Genomic DNA, 25,444 nt, shown 5'->3' on the forward strand with positions numbered 1-25,444 from the left:
TCTTGTCATTTTATTTTTGCCAGCCTCGATACTCGGGATGTATGGCGGATAGATTGTTAGGTTGTAGCGATTGAACCGTTTAGGAACGAAATTTAATTATCGCGGCAGCTTGGCGGCGCGAACGAGAGATCCGATGGTGCAGTGGCATGCAGTTTTACAAATGCGGCCGAAAGTGCAACGAACCTGCAGCACTCCTGCAGCCGCGTATACCGACCGACGAGACCGACGACCCGATCGATCGAGACCACTCGATTACCGGTGCAGACGAACTTCTTCCGCGTATGCTAATCATTGTTTAGAGGCCTTTCCGTTTTAGTCTGTTGCCACGCGTGGATGGCGATGGGCTGACTTCGTGATATAGGACGTGCAAAAGAATCCGATAAAATGGTAATGATCGTATAATTTGTATTATTCTATATATATTACACAAAGAAATATTAAAAGGACTCTCTTAAGAAAATGAAATTGAACTAATACATCTGATACATACTTCGTTGTTCGACAAACTGTAAGTCGTGAAAAGTGACTGTAAAATAAATCTTTCAATGATATTTTCTCGACATATAACTTGCATTATTCTATGTTTATAAAGAAGAATTGAAAGAATTAAAAATTAAAATTCGCGTAAAAATCGTTCACCCTCGTGCAACTCGATATCTCGTGAAGTTTCCACTATTTCAACGCACGCGTGCCGTGGGATTTTCATTCTACTTGCCACGATCTCCGTTCTGCTAATGAAAAACGCAATTATAGAACGCCGAGAGAAAATAGTGGTTGCGAAGCTGTGGGAGAAATTAAAAATGCAAATGTTCGCATAGCCGGACCGAGTACGGCTCACCGCGCGACCACGACTTTCCTGTTTTCCGTCTGGCCGAAAATACTGTGTGACATTATCGTGGCCGCAATCCTGCGAATTACCAACGTTTCTCGCGCCCGAACGTTTTCCGCGACACCGTGGATACACGAATCGGGGGTCGAAAGGGTCTCGGTTGAATTTTAAACGGATTCGATCACGAGAAGATCGAACAATATCGAATGAAAATTACGAACTTTCGAAGCCGAGCAGCTGTGTATTCGCGTAACTTTTCCAGCCTCGTAAATATTCATGCGAAATACTCGCAACATCGACAGTTTCCTGTTACCTTTGAACCGAGATTTCTCCCCGTTTGCACAAATTAGAGATGGTTAAATCACGGAATCGATGTCAAGTAGGACATTTAATCGGAGAGACGAGTCACCTGTCCTCGCAGGGGTGAAAAGTGAAAATACAAGGTAAATGTTTAATCTACGTGCCAGTACCCCCGCGGATACTCTCTGCTGTACTTTCTACAGCTTGCTGGGCAAATAGAACCACTTGACGATAGATTTCGACCATTTTATCGTCCTTCGTGTTTCTTTGACTCCATCTCGTGACTCGGGTAACTCGACGATAAATCGAATTTTTTATTTTTTCTTATTTCTCTTTTTTTTTTTATTTTCCTCCTTTTTTATCAGTTAGCCAATGGAGCCTTCGAGACTTGAAAATCGGGAATCGATGTTTGCATTGAGTTTTCTCTCGCCCGATCTGGAGATAATTCGTGTATTAATATGAGATGAACAGGGTGAATATATTTAAATATTAAATCGAATGAATGAATTCCGGCCCCACTGAATAGCCAAGAAATTATAATTCCCCTTGTTAAAATATTCGTATCAATATTTCACGACCATGACCGGCTCGCCCGATGCATGTAACATCGAGACCTATTATTCACGGCCGTGATTCGCCGCAAAGAATTTTGATAAGGCAGGTTGGTAGAGACTTCGATAAATACCTTAGCATAAATACTCATAAATGTGGATAACGAGAGTATTTGTTTAACCGCGTTTAATCTACGATCTATAAAAGTGTCAACTGGATGACGGATGTCGCCGTTGTTCAGCGTAATATCATTCTTACGCTGAGCCGATGAAAGAAATACGTGTTATTCGAGAAGGGAAAGGTTCGAAAAATTGTTCAAAGAGATCGAAGCTTTTGGCAAACAAGCGAAATCGTTACAGTGATCATTTGTTTACCCGGAAAGCAAAGAATCCACGAAGATCGTCGCCGAGATATCTCACAGTGTTCATAAAATAAAGCGGGTCGAAGCGTGTACGAGCTGCCAACAACAGGCGAAACTCACATGTGAATTATTCATGGCGTGTCAAGAATTCCGATCTCGTAACTTCGTGAATTGCCTTTAACGATAAATGGACTCGTATAAATTTTTTTGCGATAGCCGTTGCACCTCGGCAGAGTTACGAAATTTGACATTGCAAGATCGCTCGAAATTCCCTCAAAATCCGTTTCTACGTGTCAAACGCGAAACCGGGCTTTCAGGCGATAGGCGCGTAAAATTCCAAGTACGAAATATCCCGTTAAATAAAATACGAATGCAATTATCGAAAATAAATAACGAAATAATTAGTGGAAGACAAAATAATCAAAGGGGTTGAGAATAAGGAGAAGCGGTAATCGCGAAACGTTTGTGTTTCGACTTAATTTTCGCATTTAACGTATCCATTTCAACCGTTCCATTTCTCGTGAATGCACGTCGAAGCGGATGATACGCGACGACAGAGACCGCTGACGAAATTCTCTTTTTTCTCGTCCCTAATCAACTGCTCTTGATTTGTATATATATCTAACATCGGTTACCTTGACACAGTGGCACAAATGTAAACAGAGGCAGCAGACCGCTCTGGTCTGACCCGGTTTTGATATCCTCTACTTACTGGTCCTTATTTCGCCGTTCCGCATGCGTTACCCTTGCATTCTTGATTCTCAAAAGACACAATGCGCTTTTGCGCACTTGCAACAATGCAGATGCACGTTATGTATGCCATTGGACTCGACTTTACCGACGATGCATTTGAAAGCATTTGTAAAGATCGATGTAAAAGATATCAGAGGAGGCTAGATTTCGAAGAAGTTCAATTTTTCTCGTTAGATTTCATAAATTCCAATTACCATGTTATATGTATCGTATTTTTATCCCACGTTTTATTAACGAAACGAAATAGACGATATCCACGAATGAAATTAAGTAATAACGAAAGATCCGATGCTATTTTTTCCTTCTTTCTCTCCCTCTTATTTTTTTTCTTTTTTTTTTCTTTTTTGAGGGAATCTAGAACAGCGATAAAAATAGTTCCTTTAACAGATCCAACACGATTCGCGACTTCTCGTAATGTAACGTAAAATGTATCTAATTTTTTAGGAAGAATTCGTAGCATCGACTGTACTCTTTCTCTCTCTCACTCTCTCTCCCTCTTTCTTTCTACTCTTCCTCGCTGAAAACTAGGAAACTCTTAACCTTTCAACGAAACTCGAACATTTTTAAATGACACATCTCGAACCGTGGCTCGATACTTAATATCTGTTGCTTCGAACAGGACCTTGACAGGAGTAACGTTTGATGGGTGGAAAGTGGATCGATGAATCTTTGAGGGCTCGATTGAATATACCCACCTAAAGTAACTTCGTGACCCCCTTTTCTTTTTTTCCTCCTTCGCCTGGTCGAGAGAGCGAAAAAGAGACTAGCCCCTGAATGAATGTACTCGAGAATCAGAGAATCTCTTTCTCTTTCTCTGCAGCCCCGGGCTGAAATCTTACACGCCACTAATTGCTACCATTGTCTCTGATGGGTAAGAGCGAAGCACCGTTACCAACGTGCAACCACCCTCTTCTTTCCCGCTAAATCTTATCCTGCTCGTCCATCTCCGTCCCCTTTTCCGCCCTGCCAAAAATCTCGGTTACTTGCTCAGCCACGGAGACAGCCGGTTTGCTAACTAACCGTACCGCGACTCGTTCGGTCAAACGTAAAACAGGACGGTGAATTATTTCCCTTTACCTCCCCTTTTTACTCCTCTTCGTTTTTACTTAAATTCGTCTCATCTCGTTGCCTTCGCCATCGTCCAGTTTCCCCCAAATCCCCCATCGTGTTTCGACTCAACCGCGAAACTAAACGGTTCTATCCGCACCATTGTCACCCACCGATTGTGCCTGGAAATTTGATCGACACCGTTAATATACGAAAGGGAAACAGTCATCGATCTGCGTGGAATATTCGTTTAATTTAACCACGCCGTTGTTTCGAACGTAAATACGCGATGTAATTTATTTGCAAATTAACAAGCAATTAGCGAACGAGTATAGGGGTACCGCTCTGTTCGATGACCACGCGATCGCGTTGTTTCGTTCTTCGCTTCCGGTACAATCGGAACGATTTTTATAAGTGAAACGTGGCAGAGTTGCCTGCCGGAACAATAAAATACCGAGGAATCTTCCTTTCGATGTTACCACTCGCTTTTCTTGCGTTTTGTTTCCTAACATAATACGCCTGTTGGTCTCCACTTGTTCGTTTCGTATTTCCCTCACCCGAGCATCCCCAGGACGGTTCTTTTATTCGCTGTATACTTGCATTTTCATGCCATCCTATACAACCTGCCGCGATCCTTTCTTCTCCACTTTCATCGCTCACGTACGGGTTCGATCGTCGCGAAAGTTAGCGAATCGAAATCGAGGCATCACTCGAGGGTTCGGGGATTATTCCATCCTCCCGACGTATCGATGGCGCCATATCGACGATGTTATTTGCCCGTCGAACGACAGGGAGGAAGCGCCAAGTGCCGTCGAAACTGTTATCGAAGCACGAAAGCGACGAATTAACTCGCGAGAAGCAAAAATCGAGAGATACTCGCGAGAAGCATCGCGTTTAGGGAATGCGGATGGACGTGTGCGCGGTTCACGAGTTAAATCGCGTGTGTATCTATAGTACTTGAAAGCGGATTGCTTCTTCGAAGGGGAACCATCCGGATTGCTGATGTTCGTTGTATGCCCGTCGAAGTATCCGAGCAAAGTTCACCGACTCTGCTGGCTTGGCCTATTTTTTCAAACACACGCTGGGGTGCACTTTCTTCCTTCCCTTCCTCCACCACACCATCTACCAGTCAACCTCTCACCCTCCTTTGCCACCCCCCTTTTTTTTTTTTTGAAAGAAGCTGAGTACCGACTACACCCAAGCTAAGCCACACGTACTTTGTGTCGAAACGTCTGAGATAAAAGGGCCGGCATTACCTGCGCGCGGGAAAATGGACGACCCTACGTGTCCTTTCTTTGGATAACAGTATAGAATCTTCGATGTACGTGACGCGGGAAAATAATACCTGAACTTCTTTCCAGAGGTGCATGCATGGAGGTTAAAAAGAGATAAAACGTCGCTAACTTTCGAAAACTCGAACGAAGTTGCAGGAATGTAAGAGGAACGTGATAAATTCTGAATTTCAAAGGACGAAAATTTTCGTCGAAGAAAACCCATTAAATCTATTATTAGGAATATATCGAGACACCGTTCCGTGTCTTATCTCTACGATTAATTAATCCTTTACACCCCACTGGTATCGCTACGGAAATATTAATCATTCGCGATTTGTTATTCAATTTTATTTTCACCACCGATGATAAAGGAATATTATAACTTCTTCTGTTTTAAAATAGAACCTTCGATTTCTATCTCTATAATTGCATTTATAATTCCACAATTGTGATAAAATTTGTCAAGTCCGGATTACTCGTATTAAAAGGAAAAAAATTGTTCGTGGATGGAATATTTCCGAAGAATCACGGCTTGAACCGTCTATTCTTGCTCGAGGCAGACTACCTATACGACGCTAAGGGCAGTCGTCTGAGGGTTCTCTAGACTTCTTTGGTCTACCGGCTATGTGCTTGTACGCCTATGCATATGTATGCCTCCTACATACCGCATATATTCGTAGCACGGTCTGTTCGACCGGAAACGACGTATACATGCACGAATATCGGTATACCTAGCTGCACGAGACGCGGAAAGTGGATACACGCATTCGTATGGAGGCAGTCACGTCGAAAGACGAGATTAGGGACCCCTCGCGATGTAACTAGAGATGAAACCGCCGCGACGCGGCAGGGGAGTCTAATTTTACGGTGGAGTTTCTTACGAATCTTGAAAATCCTTTCATGTCGTCAGCAAAGGCACGAATCGTTGGGAAACTTTTCGAGGGGAGATTTTATCGCTCGCGGTGCTGCCTCGTTAACTTCCATCGACATTTCCGGCTTCGTCTACCTTTCGTTCTCCTGCGAGTTGTACGAAGTGCTGTTTATACGTTACACCGTCCGAAAGAACGATATCGCGACGGCAATGCTAGCTACTCCAGATCCAAATTGTCCTCGAGATAGAGAAGTCTAGTTTTCTTCCTCCCTTCCACAAACGACACCTCGCTCGCTCGCGAACAGCGATCATGATACCCCGAGTATTCGAACGACGTAGACGTATGCTCACGTAGAAATAGCCCTAACCGTGTCTGCATTCCTTGCATGAGAAACGTAGACACGTTCGGAAAATCGAATAAACGAGCGCACAGCATAGGTACGTATAAAGATCGTTAATCTACACTGGTAATCTTGGTTCTGTAACTGTAATCGGATCATGCTCTCCACGGATTTACTCCGTGTGTTTCAGGTTCGGCAGTCTGATTGGATTTGTGGTCGGGCCTGGATTTAGTATTAAGAAGGATGGGTTGGACACTCACCGCTCTTGGGGTGGCTTTGGTCATTGTCGTCGTGGCCGGTGCCGCCCTGGCTCTCTGCAGAAGGTAATGGAGCCACCATTTTAACGAACACATTCGTCGACTGCTGATGTGTCCCTCGACGATGCGATAACGTGCTCTCCTCTTCGCGAAACGTATATGCAAAAATGTGATATCGCTCGCGTCCGTTATACCCGCTTTCAATCGCCATTTTCAATCGCAAACGCTAAAATGTTATGCATATCCTGCGAATCGTGACGTTACAGCTATATGTCGCACAGGGTGTTATTGGATACCGTTCTGAGACTACGAAGTCAATCTCAATCTCGTCGAGATCGTGTTACTGTCAAGGTTGATTGGAAGTCAGATAAAAGTCAGACGACGTACAATTACGAAATGGTTTAAAAGTCACGGGAATTACTAGATTTTGTCATTGTCACTCAAGGTATTCGAATGACGAGGAAGGTCATTGGAACCGTGTCACTGACAGACGAGTTATTCGAGGGTTACAGAGGGTGGTCGAAAAACCAATAACGACGATTTTAAAGTTGAATGCGACAAACTTGATATCGTAAAACTCGTCGACCTAGAAATTTCGAAAGCCAACCGTGAAAAATTTGTCACGACGATTTACGCCGACGAAAATTACTCGTTTAAGCTCGTGTCATTATCTCCTTACATCGATGTCCGACTCCGTCGCCTCCAGTATAGATTCGTTCCCTTGAGTCCGATTCCACGACCCTGAATGCGATTTCGCAACCTCGCGATTCTGATTTCGCGACCCCGATTCTCTTTTCGCGATATCGAGTCTGACTTTCGGTCGATTTTTCTACCACGGTTGTGTCATTTCTTTCATCGTCGAAGTAATTCCACGAATCTGACGACTTTTTCTCGAATTGGAGTATCGAGTTACCAGGACGAAATACGCTTATCACGCAATTGCAATCGTAGCTTTGCTCGAAGTCAAGTAAACGCAGTCGTTATAGACGTATCGCGAAGATTTACCACGAGGGCTCAAAGGATTTTTCACGTGCTTATTTCAAGTGGAGCTTTCCTGTTCTGGTATTTTCTCACATTACACAACAGGTACATTCGCGAAGACTGGTAAATGCAACACGTGCAACAGGTTAAAGGGTCATTCAGCCACCAATTGTATCAGAGACTTCTTATCTGCCCATTTCCGTACCCGAGTTGATTCTTCTTTGAGTAAAACACGTATCATCCCGACCCTGATACGAGGAAACATCAAACGTACCGAAGACGTCGTTCGTTTTAAACGCGCTTTAAAGTCTTATCGAATGAATCACGCGGGCTGAGAAAGCTTTACCAAGCCCTATGTTCTACCTTTTTGCCGATACGATAATATCGTTAATTTTAATCGCGAGTTGTTAAATATAGGAAATTACCGCACAAACGATTCATCGCATATGAAAGGGAGCGCGTATCGCAATCTCCATGAATTACAATCCTGGTCTAAGGTAGTTGCTTAACATCTCGCTACACGATAATTATATATAATAATCGTGGAGACATGAAAGTCGAAGCAAAAAGGACGTACCGAGCGATCTTTCATGTGGGGCCGGTTAAATGACTGTTATCCGGGAATGCAGCGAAATTTTATTTTACCTTTAATACCGCGCTGACTAAAATTGATTTTTCTCGCTGACCCCTTTGATGAGCGCACATCTCTATTCGCTTAATAATAGCATATTCCAGCATGCTTGCGAGTACGCTATTAGTCCGCCATCGGTCGAACGCTCCATGTGACCAAACACTTTTCCTACTATTATATGGGACGTGAAAAAGAAAGGGAAAAAAACGGGAAAAAAGAGCTCGATCGGTGTACGACGATTTTTATTATAACGTAAAATCCCACGCAATCGATTAACCCCAGAAACCGACACCGGTAGCCGTGTTAAACATCAATATTTTCAATAGCCGAACATCCTGACCCAATAATCTAATTCCAATATCGTTGCTGGAAAAGTTTCTCCATGAGAACACGATTGTCGACCTCGGTATCTAGCCATGAAAGCTATACCGAATTTCACGCGAAAGCTCGCTGATTATCGCGTTCCCGCGAGTTATTGATAACATTACCGATAATTATATACGATAACGCGTTTAATCGCTAGATATTGCACCGGCTGGCAGTGGGGCACCAGAAACATATGGAACGTCTGCGAGGAATGGCGACAAAGGCTGTCATGGTTATGGGCTCCGCGAGAAGAAAAGGTAACGCTAATCCTAAAGAGAAGGAATCTCGAAGAATGGGAAATTAATTGATCCAATTGCTGCTATTTACCACGTTTGGTTATGTCGGATTTTCCAGGTCGGTTTAGTAAAAGCGCAGCACCCGACAGCCCAGACAATCCCCGGTTTGTATCGACAACCTGGAAACGTGTCTCAACATTTGCTTCACAGTGACAGCGACCTCAGACTCGATGCTCAAGGAGCTTTCACCAGGTACGGAAACTGGTTGTGAAACGAATTCTGACGATATTACGTCTGCGTAATTCTGCGGAACTTGGTTAATTAAAGACTAGATCGTGCATCGGATTAATAAAGTGTCAATTTCTATCGCGTTAATTATGACTCGCTGGAAGCATCGCGCGTTAACTTTTGCAACAGCGAAGAACAACGCGCCGATGTGCCAGAGTGCTACCGGGAATTTTGCGTGTGACGCGATCGAGCGCTGGATGACATAGCGATAACTTTTTTCGCCGGGCCGAGCACTTAGAATAATTGGGTAAAACCGTTAATAGCTCGAGTAAGTTACAATCGAATAACGGCAGGGTTGTTAAAGCCATGAAATTTTTAATAATTCGACATTGCTCGCGCGCAAAATGATCGCTTTGTATATTTATCGTTCCTATAACGAGTAGGTCTCGTAACGAGCAAACGTTAAACGGATCTCGAGGAAACGATCGTTAGTGTATACCACGAGTCAAGAGCAAATCAATTCAACTGTATAGGTTGCATCTATATTTGTAACAAAAATTATGCGACCTTTTTTCAGTAAGCACGCAATGTCTACTCGGTCGGTTAATCGATACTTAATATTTAATGCGACAACGAGTCGAAACCGTGGCGCTGTAACATGTAAAATCAAATCTGTATTTCATGTCGGGTTCCTCGATCGATGTTTGATATTCGACAAATGAACAGTTGGATTTAGTATACACCACGAATTAGGAATGGATTCGCTCTTCTAAACTAATAAGAGAAACTAATAAGTTATCAACGAAATATCTGCATTGTTCGTGTGCGATATATTAGTACTCGTAACGAAACAAACGGCCGTGGTCGTATAACGAAATTGCGATTGGAAAAATAAAAATAAATTTAATAGAACGTTGCTCCGAGCTCGAAACAACCAAACGAGTTTCGAAATAGTAAAACTCGTAATGTGTACAGATTCGAACCGGTGGACAGGGATCTCCATCCGCCTCTAGGCACCACTACCGGTAGTACGATACCACCGCAACCTTTGAGACCAGCGCCTCAACCAAGGCCGACTGCTAGACCAAGGCCATCTCCGCTTCAAACCACGAGCACCGTAGACTACCTGAGAATGCAAGAGGCTGGTCCGATTCCTCTGACGCCACCACCGTCGTTGCAAAGACCGTCGGTTCCCTCGAGATCGACCGGTCCGTCGGTGTTTCTTTTCCAGAGCGAACCCATCAAGAATTACGGGCTGCATAAAACGACAAACGACCACGGAGCGTTTAGATTCGATGGCGAAGCAACGAAGACCATGGCGGAGAGTATTCAAATGACACAGTACGGCTCGCAGAATCACGTAGACACAAGACTGAGATACGAGCGCGATTTAGAGGAAGAACGAAGGAAAGAGAACAGAGTCAACCCTTACAGGCAATTCGATGCCGGTGTAGAATCGACCAGGATCAGATACGACGTACACGGTGTGCCTATAGCTACCCTAGATGGGAAAGGGGACGAGGAGAGCAACATGAGCTACGGTAGCTACGACATCGTCCACAGGAGTCACATGATACGGCAACATGTCAGGAATGATTCTAGAGGCTCTCCGAGCAGTTTCGGTATGGCGAATTCTTCGAATGCCGCCAGCCAGACTATCATGGAATCGATATACGGGCCCGAGGAGCTGTCTAAGATGCTTCAGAGCACTCAGAGTCTCGGCAACGACCTCGATCATAAGAGCAACGAGATGCAAAGCATCGAGATGACGCCCTTTAGAAGTTCCAGCTTTCAGGAGAACATCGGTCCGTCCTACTTGTTTCAGGAGTCTCAAGGCTTGCAGAAGGTCTCGCAGTACATTCAGAGTTTACCCGATCTTCCTATATACGACTCGATTAACGAACTCGGACTCCACGAAGATCAGGATCGCGTGCTGTACGACGACACGATTCAGGAATCGATCAACGCGATGAAGGTCAATAGCGAGACGGCCTCCAGCCCGATACCACCACCACCCGCGCCACCTGATCCACCGAAAGATGTGCCAAAGAAGAACGGACAGACCACTGGCGAAAGAATATTCAACGCTCTCAGATTGGTCACCTCGCAGAGTTACATCGACGCCTCGGAATTTTACAAGTATGTCGAATCGATTATCCCATATCTTAGGTACACATAGGAAGCGGAAGGAACGGCGACGTTAGATACTCACAGCGTTATTTTTGATCATCGTAGTTCAGTTGTGTCTTCGGCACAGCAAGTTCAACATTTCACCTTCCCGTCGAGGTCTCCGTCGTCGTTGGTGCAGGACAGCACCGGCAGCCAATTGCGGGATGAAGTTCGGGATATCTATGCAGAGAACGATTCCGATGTAACAGGCCTCGACGGATCTAGACGTAGTTCCGATCTTTACAGCCCCGAACTTAATTTGGAAGCACACAGGACAGCACAAGAGGTACGTCATTGTTCCAAACAGAGATTAGAATCGTGGTCGAATTTATTTTAATTATCGTATTATTTTAACAGGTGTACAATAGTTTACAAGACCCACCGTCGTCACCGTTGCTAGTCAAAGATAACAGTCAAGAGGTTTATACGTACATGACCGACCCCAGTTTCACGCGAACCTCCGAGGTACTTGGAAACTTACTGAACATCCAGCTACGAGTATTTTAAACTCCGTTCAACCAATCGAGTTATTTTTATTTTATTTATTTTCAGGATATCTTAAACAGCATCGAACAAAGGAGAAAAAGTATGGAGAGATTAAACGGTATTCACGAACTCCACGAACTCCACGAACTCCACGAACTCAACGAACTCGACGAAGCGGATTCACTGAGGTAACTTTTAACATACGATAATTCTATTGGTACCCAATGAGAAAGAAACTAATTATCGAACGTGTCTCGTAGGAAACGGAACAATCACGAGTTCTACATTGCGCTGGAGGAAGTACATTTGAAACGAAAATTCTTTCAGGTATAACAATTCGATCCTCGTTTCTCGCGCGCCTCTCTTTACGATTAGACGAATTAATTGCACCTACCAGGGTATTAACGCGATCTTTAAATGCAATTCGATTCGTAGAGTTTCATCACAAACTATACCATGAACGATTACAACGAGATCAACCCTGGAAGTCGCCGTGGACCCCAAGGACCAGATCCAGAGCCTCCGCCGGATGAATCGAACCTGAAAAGAGCAATAAGCTGCGAAAGTGTGTGCTCCGATACGAGTGTAGTATTAAATGACCTCGAAGAAGCGCCTATCGTAGGTTACGTGTGTGTCGGTGTCCAATACGACAGATGGGGTGGTCGAGGTGCTGATAGCGAGGGTGATCTCGCGGTCAGCGTCCTCGAGGCCAGAGATCTCATCACTCCGGATGGCCAACCAGCTCAAGATACTTTTGCTAGGTTCGAATATTCCGTAAATCGTATCAGATCGAACACGTGCATACACTACCGTCCAAAAGATTAGGATTACTCGTCGTTTCATAGTAGATACGCAATTATTGACTCGATTTTAAGGAACAAGATAATTCCATTATATCGATAAAAATATCTAAACGTGAACAATCCCGATCTTTTGACCGATAGCGTATACATCGAATCGAGTTAACGAGAAATATTTATTCTTTTAGAGTTTGTCTGTTACCAAACAGGCAGTTTTACGTAAACACCAGATTGTATAGAGGAAGTCCATCGCCTAGTTACCAAGAGAATTTTTTGTTCCCTCTAGACGATGGTCCCACGGGAAGAACTCTTCTCGTCGAAGTATGAGTTTATAAGATAATATGTGGAAATGCCTGCAATACTCGGTAAGGGTACGACTGGGTGAACTAACGGGTCAATATTTCAAGGTGTTCTCCGACGAAACCAGTACGGGTGATGGAACATCCCTCATCGGGGAAGCTAGGTTACGTCTAGGACCCGCGCCAAGAACGACGACCACTACTTGGTTACCACTCATGGGATCGGCTTTACCCACGCCGAGACTCGGAGAATTGATGTTCTCCTTGAGTTATCTGCAAACGGCTGAAAGACTCAACCTGGTGGTCGTGAAGGCCAGGAATCTACGTGGCATCAATAACGTACCGGGGGACTTCTTCGTTAAGGTTTAGAAACGCTTTCTTATCTCCCATTGTTCTACGGCGAAAAATGCTAATACGTATGTAATAAATGTTTAATAAATTTAAACCCCCGATAGGTTTATTTGCTACAGCAAGAGAAGAAGATACATAAGAAAAAGACAACCGTGAAGAAAGGAGAGGAAAGTCCGATCTTCAACGAGGCAATCATTTTTAACGTTCCCAGTCACATCCTGCAGGTTCGGATAATTTAACGTTTCTTTCGTTCGTTCGAGACAGAGAAATTCGACGAAAAATTGAAAGAACTTTGAAAAACTTGTATAGACTTTGTTAATCTAATTTCAGAACATACAGATAAGACTAACCGTAGCGGAAGTTAACAGTGACCAGAGCGCAAATTCGAAACCGCATTCCGTCGGACACGTTATCGTTGGACCTTCGTCGACGGGAAGAGCGAGGCATCCGCTGAGGAAATGAAAGGAACCAGCGGGATATAGGAAGGAAAATCCGTGCGGATTTGAAGTATACCTGGAGAACGGTAGCGTTACGTAAACATAACGTTATAGCGAATCATTCTGATACTTCTCCGGATTTTGAACCGTTCAATTTCAAAAATTCGCCGAGCTTCGACGATTTTGTTCGCAACAGGCAACGCAAACGCGATCGACGTATGTTCGTCAAAGCATACTATCAATGGTATCTAGGCAAACAGTTCAAAACCGTGAGAATTTTTAGAATAATCCAATAGTGTACGGTCCTTCTTGATAGCTTACTTCTCCATCAAAGAGAGAAGAAAGAGCAAAACAGAAAATAGAAAGAAAGAAGGAAAAATCTACAGAGATTTTGTTATTACGTTGGTGGACTGTTGTAGGGAAGAAATGGTCGTAAACAATTCGTTGGAATCATTGTAAATTCGTGAATTACAGGGTGCTGACACATTCAAGGCCTCGATACGAAAGATTTTTCTAATCACGTTACTTGTGTAAGTATTCCACTGAATGTCCAGCCTTCTCTATTTAACCGTTCTCCTTTGTACTCTAACGAGGAAACACTCCCATAAACGTGTGACACGTTGCAAGTAGAAAGAAGATAATTCAACAAATCTACGATTCACCGTTTTCGATTTGATGGTATAAAATCTCAATGTCAAATTCGTATCCTATTGTACATGTACTAAATGGATATACATGATATGTTGTTTCATCTAATGATAAGATTCAAAAGAACGGCTCCGTGATTACGACTCGCATGGCTGATTTTCACGAATCACGAGACGAATCTATCGTTGATACGAAAGAAACAGAAAGAAATAAACGGACTAATCGTAAGGAATAAAGATGATCGAGCAAGATGAGACACGGAGCTGATATCAATCATTTCAGACTGATGTATCGATATCAAAAATCATCGTCAGGCACAAATCGCTGTAGGTTCTAAATGGATCCACATCGTTGTTCATATCGAGTGTCCCTCCACGAGGAAGGTTCGAATGAACTTTGTGACAAGACCACAAAGTACCTCGCACGAGGCTCAAATATTTGTATCGATATTTTGTATACGGCCACGGTATGTCGAAGCCAAAATATACACATGTATCGTTTTATTCGTTTCGTTCATCGTTGGAACGAATTTGTAAGCGAATCGCATACGGAAAGATAGAAAAGCAGAAACCATCGGGCATAGGAATTAACGATGGCTTTAAAATGTATTCTTTCGTTTTTTCAGTTTCTTTTCTTTTGCAAAGGAATACAGGTACGAGTAGATCAATTTTAGACGACAGGATTAATCGAACCTTCCTTACGTGTATAGAAAAAGTGCCATCGGAACCTCCTGTTTGTATCGCATTTGGTGTCAGTCAAAATTTCATTTTCCCTTTTCTTTCTTTTTTTCTATTTATTTTTTCGAAAGAAAAGCTCGATTTTTTCTACGTCGGACAATCATTGTTTGCTTTAACGACAGGATTATCTATCGGTTGTACAAATATACTTGTAAAAATTGCTCACCTTTGCTATCCTTGTAATCTTAATCTTTAAGATCAATCCGTTGATCTGGTAATTAGATTGATATAATTTACAATCTTAAACGTTTAAGATTGCAAGGAAAGAAGGAAACGACAAAGAAAAAAAAAGAAACATGAAAATTTCCGGCAGTTTGTCGCGATTAAAGGAGTCATTGCCGACGTCGAAGAATATATGGACGACAGAATCTCTGATTCAGAATTTTGTCGAGATGTAAATGTTGTTGTTCCCAATGGACTGTTAATGTTTGTACAGAGTTTATTAACGACGTACTCGACGGGCAGAGCATTCTCTTCGAAACGTGGACGATCGTACACGATTTCCGATTGCGTTCTTCTCTTTTCTAAATATCGATAATCATTCTTTCTACGCTTCTTCTTCTCCTCCTTCTTCTTCTTCTTCTTCTTCTTCTTCTTCTTCTCCTTCTTCTTCTTCTTCTTCTTTTTTTTCAACTCATTCTCATTCACCATGTTCTTCTTTCTCATCACTCGACCAATTTCTTTTTATTGTTTCATTTCGACAGTGACATCGTTGGCCTCGATTTCTTCTTCCTCTTCTTCCTTCTCCTCCTTCGTGACAGTACTTGGCACACAGCCGAATTATCCGATCTTCAAGAAGCGCAGGGTCGATGTAAATCTGCTGCCGATTGTTTGTACTTACACAGTACGATTTAGCAATGGACGAATTCTCGCGTCGTCTTGATCCTACAAAATTTGCTCCACTACGATTCCATTGGGCGTTCGAGGTTACAGTAATACTCGATTATTCCTAATGTAATAGAATACGCGTTGCCATTTGGTCGGAACTGCTTCAACGATATATGCATTACTCCAGAGAAAATCGTACGACATTTCGGCAAAAGATAATCATGAATTTAGAAAAAATCTAGTACGCTAGAATTAATTGTTCTTGTGATAAAATGTAAAGAAAAGTTTTCGATCAGTAATTCTCCCCTTTGGTAATAGCGATTTACGTTTACCGTTATAGTCAGGTAACGCGTACGAGTCACGGGATGCGATGATGCGCGTAAACGTTAATTTACTATTTAGCGATACGTTTACAGTTCCGACAAAATTGGGAGACCTCGCGATATTTACGACTAACGAGATTGTTAGCGCAAATCAAACGAATTAGATAGCCTTTCGGACCTCATAGCCTATTCTATACCTATAAATTTTGTACCTCTTCGTACACGATAAAACTTAACAAAACTAACCCTTCGTATACACGTACACATTACGCATACACCACGTGTATATATGCATATACATCTATATATATATATACATATATATTATAATTACATTACGAGAGAATTTTACACTCTATATTATACATTTTTTGTCATAAATTGCCGACTATTTGAATCCATACTTATGAATTTATTCAGGTTTTTTCTATCGCCAACTAACTATGGGACTAATATCGCTGAACTCTCATTAACTCCATAAATATATTTGTAAATTATCCATCGTGGACGATATGTATCTCTGCATCGTTTCGTACATAAGTGATTAGCGAGAACGATTGCGATTAATTCGCAAAATTCAATCAATCGATCCTTGCTTTGGTTAACTTTAAATTAATCTTGAATTCGGGAAATTTCTAACATCGCGATATCTCCTCGCCTCTGAAACACCTTGTACGTACAAGAAAAGAATGCTTCTTTTTAACGATTAGCAAGCCACGAGATGCTCTCCGACTTTTCGAAATGTACCAAGGAACAATTCGTCGACTAGGCATATTTCGCTAGCACGATTGACCAAGCGATCGTATGTACGCAAAAGTAAGAAGAACGAAGAAGAGAAGCTAGGTTGAAATTTCGATTCTCCTCTGGCTGACGTATGCGTGTGCGTGTATGTGTGTGTGCGTGCGGACGCGTGTGTGTCACAAATGGTGGATCGTTGTTAATGAAAAAGTAATGGTCGTCACTGGCCCGCCAACGATTCGAAACTCGAGATTAATCGGATCGTCCTCGCACCTCACTTTGTACTCACGAAACCTTACGTAGTACGTATGTATAATCTGTATACATGTAAGACGAATTACCATTCAAACACTGTTGTATATCAGCACAAAACTAATCTTTTATTCTTAATACCAACGTAGCGCGCGCGCGCGCACGCACACGTGCACGCACGCACGCACGCGTAGCTGGCATCGTAGTCACACGCGTTTGGCCGCGCGTTTGTACATACGCGTATGCTACGGATACGTATTACTAAGTTTTACTGTTAAACTGGAATACATTAAACGTATGGCGCAGAACAATGAGAGACATAGGGGGAGAACAATATTGAAGGCGTTCAATAGCTTGCTTCTCGTTTACCAGAATTTAGTTTTGTCAGAGGCTAGCTATAGACGAAATTAAGAGAAACAGAGAGAAAGATATAGGTGAGAAAGGGAAAAGGAGAGAACAAGAAAGAAAGGAAACGAAAGAGAACAAGCGAGAAAGAGAGAGAGAGGGGGGGGAGAGAGAGAGGGGGAGAGAGACTGGAGAGAATGAGAGTGAGAAAATAAAGAAATGAAAGAATGGAGAGAATGAGAGTGAGAAAATAAAGAAATGAAAGAATGAAGAGAATGAGAGTGAGAAAATAAAGAAATGAAAGAATGGAGAGAATGAGAGTGAGAAAATAAAAAAGTAAAAGAATGGAGAGAATGAGAGTGAGAAAATAACGAAATGAAAGACTGGAGAGAACGCGAGGAGAGAATGATGCGGAAGATAAGTAAGAACAGTGTCAAAGAGACAAGAGAAAGAGGAAAAAAGAGTGATGATGACAATAATAATGCCAATGCGATTCGTACCGCAAACGAAATGATACAGTTAATAACTATGAAAATAATGAAACGTGCACCGACAAGCAAACAAAATATTCCCTTTTTATTCATTTACGCAGCAATACTTGTCATATTCATCGATATGTATATATGTTTCGCTTGTTGTTTAATTATACACTATTATTGATTTACCGTTGTATAATTCATATGTTGTAACTATGTGGTAATATTTTGCTTAATCCGTTACTGGTATAATATATATGTATGGAAATGTGTTAAACATTATTTTATTTTAATACTTTCTATACTTCTTTTTGTACAAATATCATTATCTATTCTATCATATTGAAGGAATATTTCATCGTAATGTGAAGTAGTTTAATTCGTATCTTATGTTTCTTTCGTTATTACGTGCTCAGTTTTACGTTATTTGCTCCATTATTTATATATTCCTACCGTTAATCGCAAATGAAATTCTTATCGATTACGAAATCAGGATTCGTAAAAATTACGATGCCATTATAATTTGTAATCACGATAAAGATTGTGGGACGAATCGCAACGCGTAGCCGTTGCATGAGTGTATGATTCATACAAAAATACTATAAAGTTTAAATTGTTTTATATTTTTGTTACGCCTCTCTGTGATATAATAAGGGCACATTCACCTCACCCTGTATATGCATTAATCTTTGTATCTTATTGATTAAGGTGAAACTTTTTGAAGAACAATCCTTGCCAAGCCCTTCCTAATTACATTTCCGATTATGCTCGTGCGTACCATCGTCGTCAAGTTGAAAGAGAATCAAAATCATGGATGCTTAAACGAATATAAAAGTATTCGAGCAAGTTACCGATACTATTCTATTTAAATGAACTTAAGGGAATTGTTAATTAAAATATTTATGTAATTCGTATACAGACTGAATCGTTTAAAATAACTACGTAAAATATCTAAAATATGTGTAATTTATTGATCAATCTTATAATAATTACTTCATTGCTGTTAAAGAAAATTGGAAGAAATGATATAACAAATTGAAGAAATATTTTTCTTTTATAGAAAGTTCATTCTTTACATACTAAAAGAAGTATTTATCGACTATTTTTTTAGTTCATAATAAGAAAACAGTGTTAAAGTGTAAACAAAATTGATGGTAAACAAAAATTTAACAAACTATTTTCGACAGTAATTTTAATTGATTCAGTCTACGAAATTGCTTGTTTCCAAAAAAAAGAGATGTAAAAGCAAATTACCTGTATATTATTAAATAGTTCAATTCGATCGTGTATGTACTTTTACTCCTCAGTTTTATAATCTCGATGTTACATGTGTATTTCAAAGTATAGATTCGTTGAATGGAAGATGTACATGGAAATTTATCTAGATTTAAAATTATTAATTTTAGCAATAGCAACATATCCCTTAAGATAAGGTACGTTCGAGCTCGTGCTTGTGAAAGGTATAACGTATATCGTTACACACTACATTATGCTATATGAATTATAAACAAAAGCAAAAAAAACCTTACACTAAAAACTGTGAAAAGAAATATATTATAAATGAAAACGCTGATCACTATACAAATGTGTAATAAATACACGAAGTATCATGTACTATTAACTATACATGATCATTGTTAATCATGGTTGCGGTTCTATTTACACGATTCGTTTACTGAATAAATTCGAAACAAATATATTTAAAGTAATAACCAATGTCATCCACTTCATAATTATCATCTTAAATCCCTATACAAATTTTTAGAATATAATTTTGTAATTTTTTATTTAAATTTTTTGAATATAAATATTTTTAATTTAAATTGCTTAAAATTACAGCTGTCAATAGTAATAATTATAATTAAGAATAAAAATCTTTGATCTATAATAACATCAATTATTAATTTTACTATATTATCCTAGCAAGAAACTCGATTTCCATAGAAAATGGAACACATACATTAAAGCAAAGTTAAATTGCGTAGAAATCGGAAGACATCTTGTAAATAAGATACGTCAAAATTTCCAATAAGTCCATCCACGATTCGGGAAAACAGTATTGTGCGTGTTTTTAAAAGAATATTTTGTTTTCACCTTTTAACCTCTAAAAATAATGAATAGATTTGAATACGCTGATTCTCGGCTTTTTCCAAATGAAATTTATGTGAGACGTGATATTGGCATATGCTTATATGACGGTGATGTCAAGGTATGTATGATTAATTGTACCGTTCATCAAGAGAGTAGAACATAACCTCTAATTTCTTGACAGACAAATTTTGAAAGTGGTGAATTAGTACTTACCAGTCACAGATTTCTTTGGGGAAGACCTGGTGATATATCACGTGGTTATAAATGCCTTTCGTTATCTCTTTCTCATATAGTTTTCTTTGAGGAAGAGACTCCTGGACTGTTTTCCTTTGGACGTAGTAAAAAACTTATTATACAACTTTCTGAAGCTCCAATTGGTATATTCTAATTATGAAATATAAGTAAAAGTATTAGTAATGTATAATTTTTTTAAAATAATTTGTTTTTATAGATAAAATGCCTGGTCCACTAGATAATAGCATACATAACTATATTAAATTATCATTCAAAGAAGGTTTAGATCCAAATTATCATACACATTTGTCTGATGCTCTTCAAAGGCGAATTTGGGAATTAACACCTATCATGCCTTTAAATCATCCTAATATTAACATAAGAAATAGTGGAGACATAAGTAAACCTCTGCCACAAATAAAAACACGAACTGGTATCATAGGTATTGAAAGAAGCCTCCAGGAACAGCAAAAGGCAACAGATGAAAGTATATCAATGGCTTTTCAAGATTTGAAGAAACTCATAGAAATGGCTAAAGACATGGTTTCCATTTCCAAAACAATCTCAGCAAAAATACGGGTGATTCTCGACAAGATTACTTTGTAAAATTGACATTTGTAATCAAGGACCATTGCAGGAGAGACAAGGAGATATCACAGAAGATGAAACAGTCAGATTTAAATCCTACTTAATGAGCCTTGGCATCGATGACCCTGTTACCAGAGATACATACAAGAACAGTAATGAATATTTCAAGCAATTGGCAAACCAACTTGCCGATATTTTAGAAGAGCCAATTAAGGTTAATATACTTAATAATCATTTCTAAACTTATAATATGTAATAGATACATATTAAATTCCATTCTGCAGGAAGTTGGTGGAATGATGACATTAACAGATGTTTATTGTCGTGTAAATAGAGCTAGAGGCTTGGAACTACTGTCACCAGAAGATTTATTAAATGCTAGTAGACAGTTAGCACCTTTGTGTTTGCCTGTAGTATTAAGAGTATTCGATAGTGGAGTTATGGTTCTTCAAGCTCGGTCACACGATGATAATGCTATAGTTGATGTTATAGCTAACCAAGTAAGTTATATATTTAAACAATTTTTGTACTAAGTTTAACTTTTCTTCTTTTTTACAGATAAAAGAAAGAGGATCTTTAACAGCAGAAGAACTTGCTCGATCAGATGGTATATCAGTTTTGTTAGCACGTGAAAGGTTGTTGGTTACAGAAAAAAAAGGGAAAGCATGTAGAGATGATACAATTGAAGCTTTAAGATTCTACCCTAATTTATTTTTGCAAAAGGATGATTAATTTTCTTACTGCTACATAAATATAAGAATGCATTAAATTTTAAATAAACGTATTATTTTTATGACATAAAAATAACTTAAAATTTCATATATTTTTTGTGCTTTTACATATTGCACATATAGAATAAATTCACATTAAGCATTAAACATTGTATGATATACAATAATGCATTGATTTAAAAAAAAGAAAAATTTATGATTTTTACTTTATAATTGATACCTATATCAATTACCAATAATGCTGTAAAAATGTTAAATTGAAATTAATAAAATATAATCGTTAAAAGTACTATTTAAGTATATGTACATAAATAAATAATTATACAATCTATGTATACACATATGTAAATAAATAATTTACTTGTTACTCGTGCAATAATGATTTATTTACAAGGTAACTACAGTATCTACAATTTATTTGTCCCAATGAATTATGCAAACAACTAGAGAAATTGTGCTTAATCGAAACTGTAGTAATATATATTTAGTGATTTTAGAAAGTTGGCAACATTATACGTATAAGGCAACGCCGGAATGAACTCTAAAACTTATTGAAAATGCTGTTTATTTAAAGATTCTGATCAATTAATTTGAAACATGAGTCAGAAACATAGTGGTTATAAAAGTATAGTTTTAACTTAAGACTGGAATGAGGAAAAGATATTTTTGTTGTGAAATTTAAGACATTATTTATAACGGTCTTGTACATAGTACTATGATCTAATGAATTTCTTGAAGCTTGAAACACGTTATATTTTTTCTCAATTGCAAATGATATAAAAGTTAACAATATCTATATATTAAGTGTATTTGTTATATAACTGAAGAAATAAAACTCATTCAGCATAAAAAATGGCTTTGCCTCCAAATTATAAGCAAGTGGCAATGGCTACATCAAATATTGTTGCATCTAATCGTAAGCATTATTAATCTTAAAATCATTTAATTGCTTATAATATAGTTCTTAATCTATAAGTATTTAAATAAATATAATTACATTTTAGAACGACTTAGAGCATCTGGTGGAAGTAGTAGTAGTTCAACTAATAGTGTAAGTAAACTTCTTATGTAAATTATATATACATATGCTTTAGATATAAAATTAATGTTTACAACAATCCATAGAAAGATGCACAAAGCCCATTTATTCAAACACCTCATAGTCATCCAGGATTTACACCACAAAAAGTTGGAAAGAATACAAGTGTATGTACATTTATTATACAATAAATATTTCCTATTAATACCAGGGTAAGATTATATAAATCTATCAAATAATAATGATACTTGTATAAATAAACAATACTTGTATACTTGTATAAATACCAAACTTTTTTTACATTAATGGAATAGGCTGATTCTCGCATGCCAAAACCACCTAAGCCACCGGAAAAACCTCTTATGCCTTATATGAGATACAGTAGGAAAGTTTGGGATCAAGTAAAAGCTCAAAACCCAGAATTGAAGTTATGGGAAATAGGAAAAATTATTGGACAAATGTGGCGAGATTTGCCAGAGGAAGACAAAACAGAATTCATTGAAGAATACGAAACAGAAAAGGTAAAACTAAAAATTGGTATTATTACATCTGCAAAAATACATATTAATCCTATTTATATGTTAAATAGGTTGAATATGAGAAAAGTCTAAAAACTTATCACAATTCACCTGCATATTTAGCTTACATTGCAGCTAAAAATAGGGGAAAATCTGGTAAGTATTTACATTTATAAATATATAAATATATTTGTTTTATACAAAATTTGTTATATATTTTTATTTTAATCATAGCGTTATGCGCGGCTCAACAAAGTAATGATGATCGAGAAAGTCATGAACGTTCGTCAGGCAGTACTAAAGGACAAGCAGCTCAAGATAGAAGAATAGACATTTTGCCTGCAGAAGATGATGATGGTACATAAATTTAAGTAACTTAAATGAGAAAGTATAGCTTATTATATAAATGTTCCTATTTTACAGACCAAGATGATGGATATTCTGTAAAACACGTCGCATATTCCCGATATACTCGAAATCATCGTCTTATTAATGAAATATTTAGCGATACCGTTGTTCCTGATGTTCGCTCCGTTGTTACTACACAACGAATGCAAGTACTACGCCGCCAAGTACAATCTTTAACAATGCATCAGGTATATATGTATGATAAAGAAAAAAGTAACATTTTAATTACAATATCGTCATTTTAAATGTTATAGAAAAAACTAGAAGCAGAATTGCAACAAATAGAAGAAAAATTTGAAGCAAAAAAACGTAAATTTATTGAAACAAGTGAAATATTTCAAGAAGAATTGAAAAAAGTAAGTTGTTATTTTTTAATAAAATCAGTATTTAAATATAAAAACAAAAATGTTTTTTTCAGCACTGTAAACCAGCTGTAGATGAAGAAGCGTTAAATAAAATGGTAGAACGGCAATATGAGGCACTTAGACGAGATAGATTGAAAGGTGCAGAAGAAAATCGTTCAGATGGACCTGCATCTAGTGAATCCACTCCAAATTCTACACCTACTCCAACTCCTGCTCCTATTAATGATGAAACTCCATCTGATGTAAGTATGATTTGAATGATTGTGATTCTAACATTCACTGATTATGAACTTTTTCTAGGTTCCTGATAATGATGCGATAGATAAGAAGACAAATGGATCTGATAAATCTAGTAATGAAATTAAGAAAGAAACATCTTCACCATCGTATACCGAAAATAAACCAGAACCTCCATCAGCTCAAGGAAATTCTAATCAACATACATCCAGTTCTGGAATGTATTGTGGAACTATTAGTCCAATACAACAACAGCAACAACAAACGCCACCGTTGCCACCACCACCACCACCACCATCGCAACAGCAACAACAATCTCCATCACAGCCACAATCGCAACAGCAAGCACCACCAACACAACATCAACAGTCACCATCTCAGTCACATCAACAGCATCAACAACAACAACAACAGCAGCAACAACCACCACCACCAACTCAACAATCACAACCATCTTTACAACCACAGCAACCTACTACTACAACAGCAGTTGCTGTAGCTGCTAATACAAGTACACCTGCAAGTGCAAATGCAACTACGCCGACTATGCCTCCCGTTTCTTCGCCGGCACCTCCTATACAACATAATCCTCATCAACAAGGAATGTTAACTAATCATTCAATACCATCTCATCAAGGAACACAAGGAACCCAGGGAACACAGGTGCTTCCACCTCAGGGACAAGTTTCTAATCCACATACTTCTCAGATGATTTCACCAAACCAAAGCTACAATCAGCAATATCAACCAGGACCTACTCAACAGGCTCAAAATGTTCCATTAGCTCCAAGACCTCCACATCCATCTTATGCTTACTCTCAACAACAACCATATCATCAACCATATCCTCAATATCCACATCCATATTATCATCAACCATATTCACAATATTCACCACATACAATGGGCCGCCCTCATAGCCATGGTCCGCATAGTCCACACAGTCCTCATTATCATCCACAATCTCCTCATGCTGTTGGAGAGAATACTACTAATAACAGTGTACCTAGTTCAAACACTGCTTCTACACCAACTTCTGATGCTAGTAATTCATCTTATTCTCCAGCATCAGGACATTGTGAAAATGAACGTTCTGTTTCTTCAGAGAATCAAGAAGGCCAACCAGATATTAAATCAGGATCTGGTTAATTATTTTTTATAATTGCATACATCTATTTATAGGTTTTCCTTGATTTTATGTAAACCATAAAATTACATTTAAATAAGATTGATGCATTTAAACAGTTATAATAAAATTGTCATATTCATTTCAGTTTGTACAATAAAAATGTATTACTAATTTTTTTTTTTTATTTT

General features: G+C 39.0%; 3 protein-coding genes across 3 annotated transcripts; all 3 read left to right on the plus strand.

The window, feature by feature from the left end:
- Window positions 1-6,571: 6,571 nt before the first annotated feature.
- LOC108546910 (uncharacterized) lies at window positions 6,572-13,594 on the plus strand. Its single transcript, XM_017899205.1, has 13 exons — window positions 6,572-6,651; window positions 8,721-8,820; window positions 8,918-9,051; window positions 10,003-11,166; window positions 11,263-11,482; window positions 11,554-11,661; window positions 11,749-11,870; window positions 11,943-12,009; window positions 12,118-12,443; window positions 12,671-12,803; window positions 12,890-13,144; window positions 13,237-13,356; window positions 13,463-13,594. The coding sequence occupies exons 1-13, from the start codon at window positions 6,572-6,574 to the stop codon at window positions 13,592-13,594; spliced, it is 2,961 nt and encodes a 986-aa protein (XP_017754694.1).
- A 6,386-nt stretch (window positions 13,595-19,980) lies between these two features.
- Window positions 19,981-21,570, plus strand: Vps36 (vacuolar protein sorting 36). Its single transcript, XM_017899239.1, has 6 exons — window positions 19,981-20,125; window positions 20,189-20,384; window positions 20,459-20,820; window positions 20,879-21,043; window positions 21,114-21,329; window positions 21,388-21,570. Exons 1-6 carry the CDS (start codon window positions 20,030-20,032, stop codon window positions 21,559-21,561), a joined length of 1,209 nt encoding a protein of 402 aa, XP_017754728.1. The 5' UTR covers window positions 19,981-20,029; the 3' UTR covers window positions 21,562-21,570.
- A 767-nt stretch (window positions 21,571-22,337) lies between these two features.
- Window positions 22,338-25,276, plus strand: LOC108546918 (SWI/SNF-related matrix-associated actin-dependent regulator of chromatin subfamily E member 1). Its single transcript, XM_017899214.1, has 10 exons — window positions 22,338-22,476; window positions 22,565-22,611; window positions 22,686-22,766; window positions 22,914-23,120; window positions 23,189-23,273; window positions 23,352-23,474; window positions 23,541-23,713; window positions 23,780-23,881; window positions 23,944-24,132; window positions 24,191-25,276. Exons 1-10 carry the CDS (start codon window positions 22,413-22,415, stop codon window positions 25,274-25,276), a joined length of 2,157 nt encoding a protein of 718 aa, XP_017754703.1. The 5' UTR covers window positions 22,338-22,412.
- Window positions 25,277-25,444: the final 168 nt, after the last annotated feature.

This window comes from Eufriesea mexicana, unplaced genomic scaffold (genome assembly GCF_001483705.2).
Source record: "Eufriesea mexicana isolate 0111107269 unplaced genomic scaffold, ASM148370v2 scaffold798, whole genome shotgun sequence".
Lineage (NCBI taxonomy): Eukaryota > Metazoa > Arthropoda > Insecta > Hymenoptera > Apidae > Eufriesea > Eufriesea mexicana.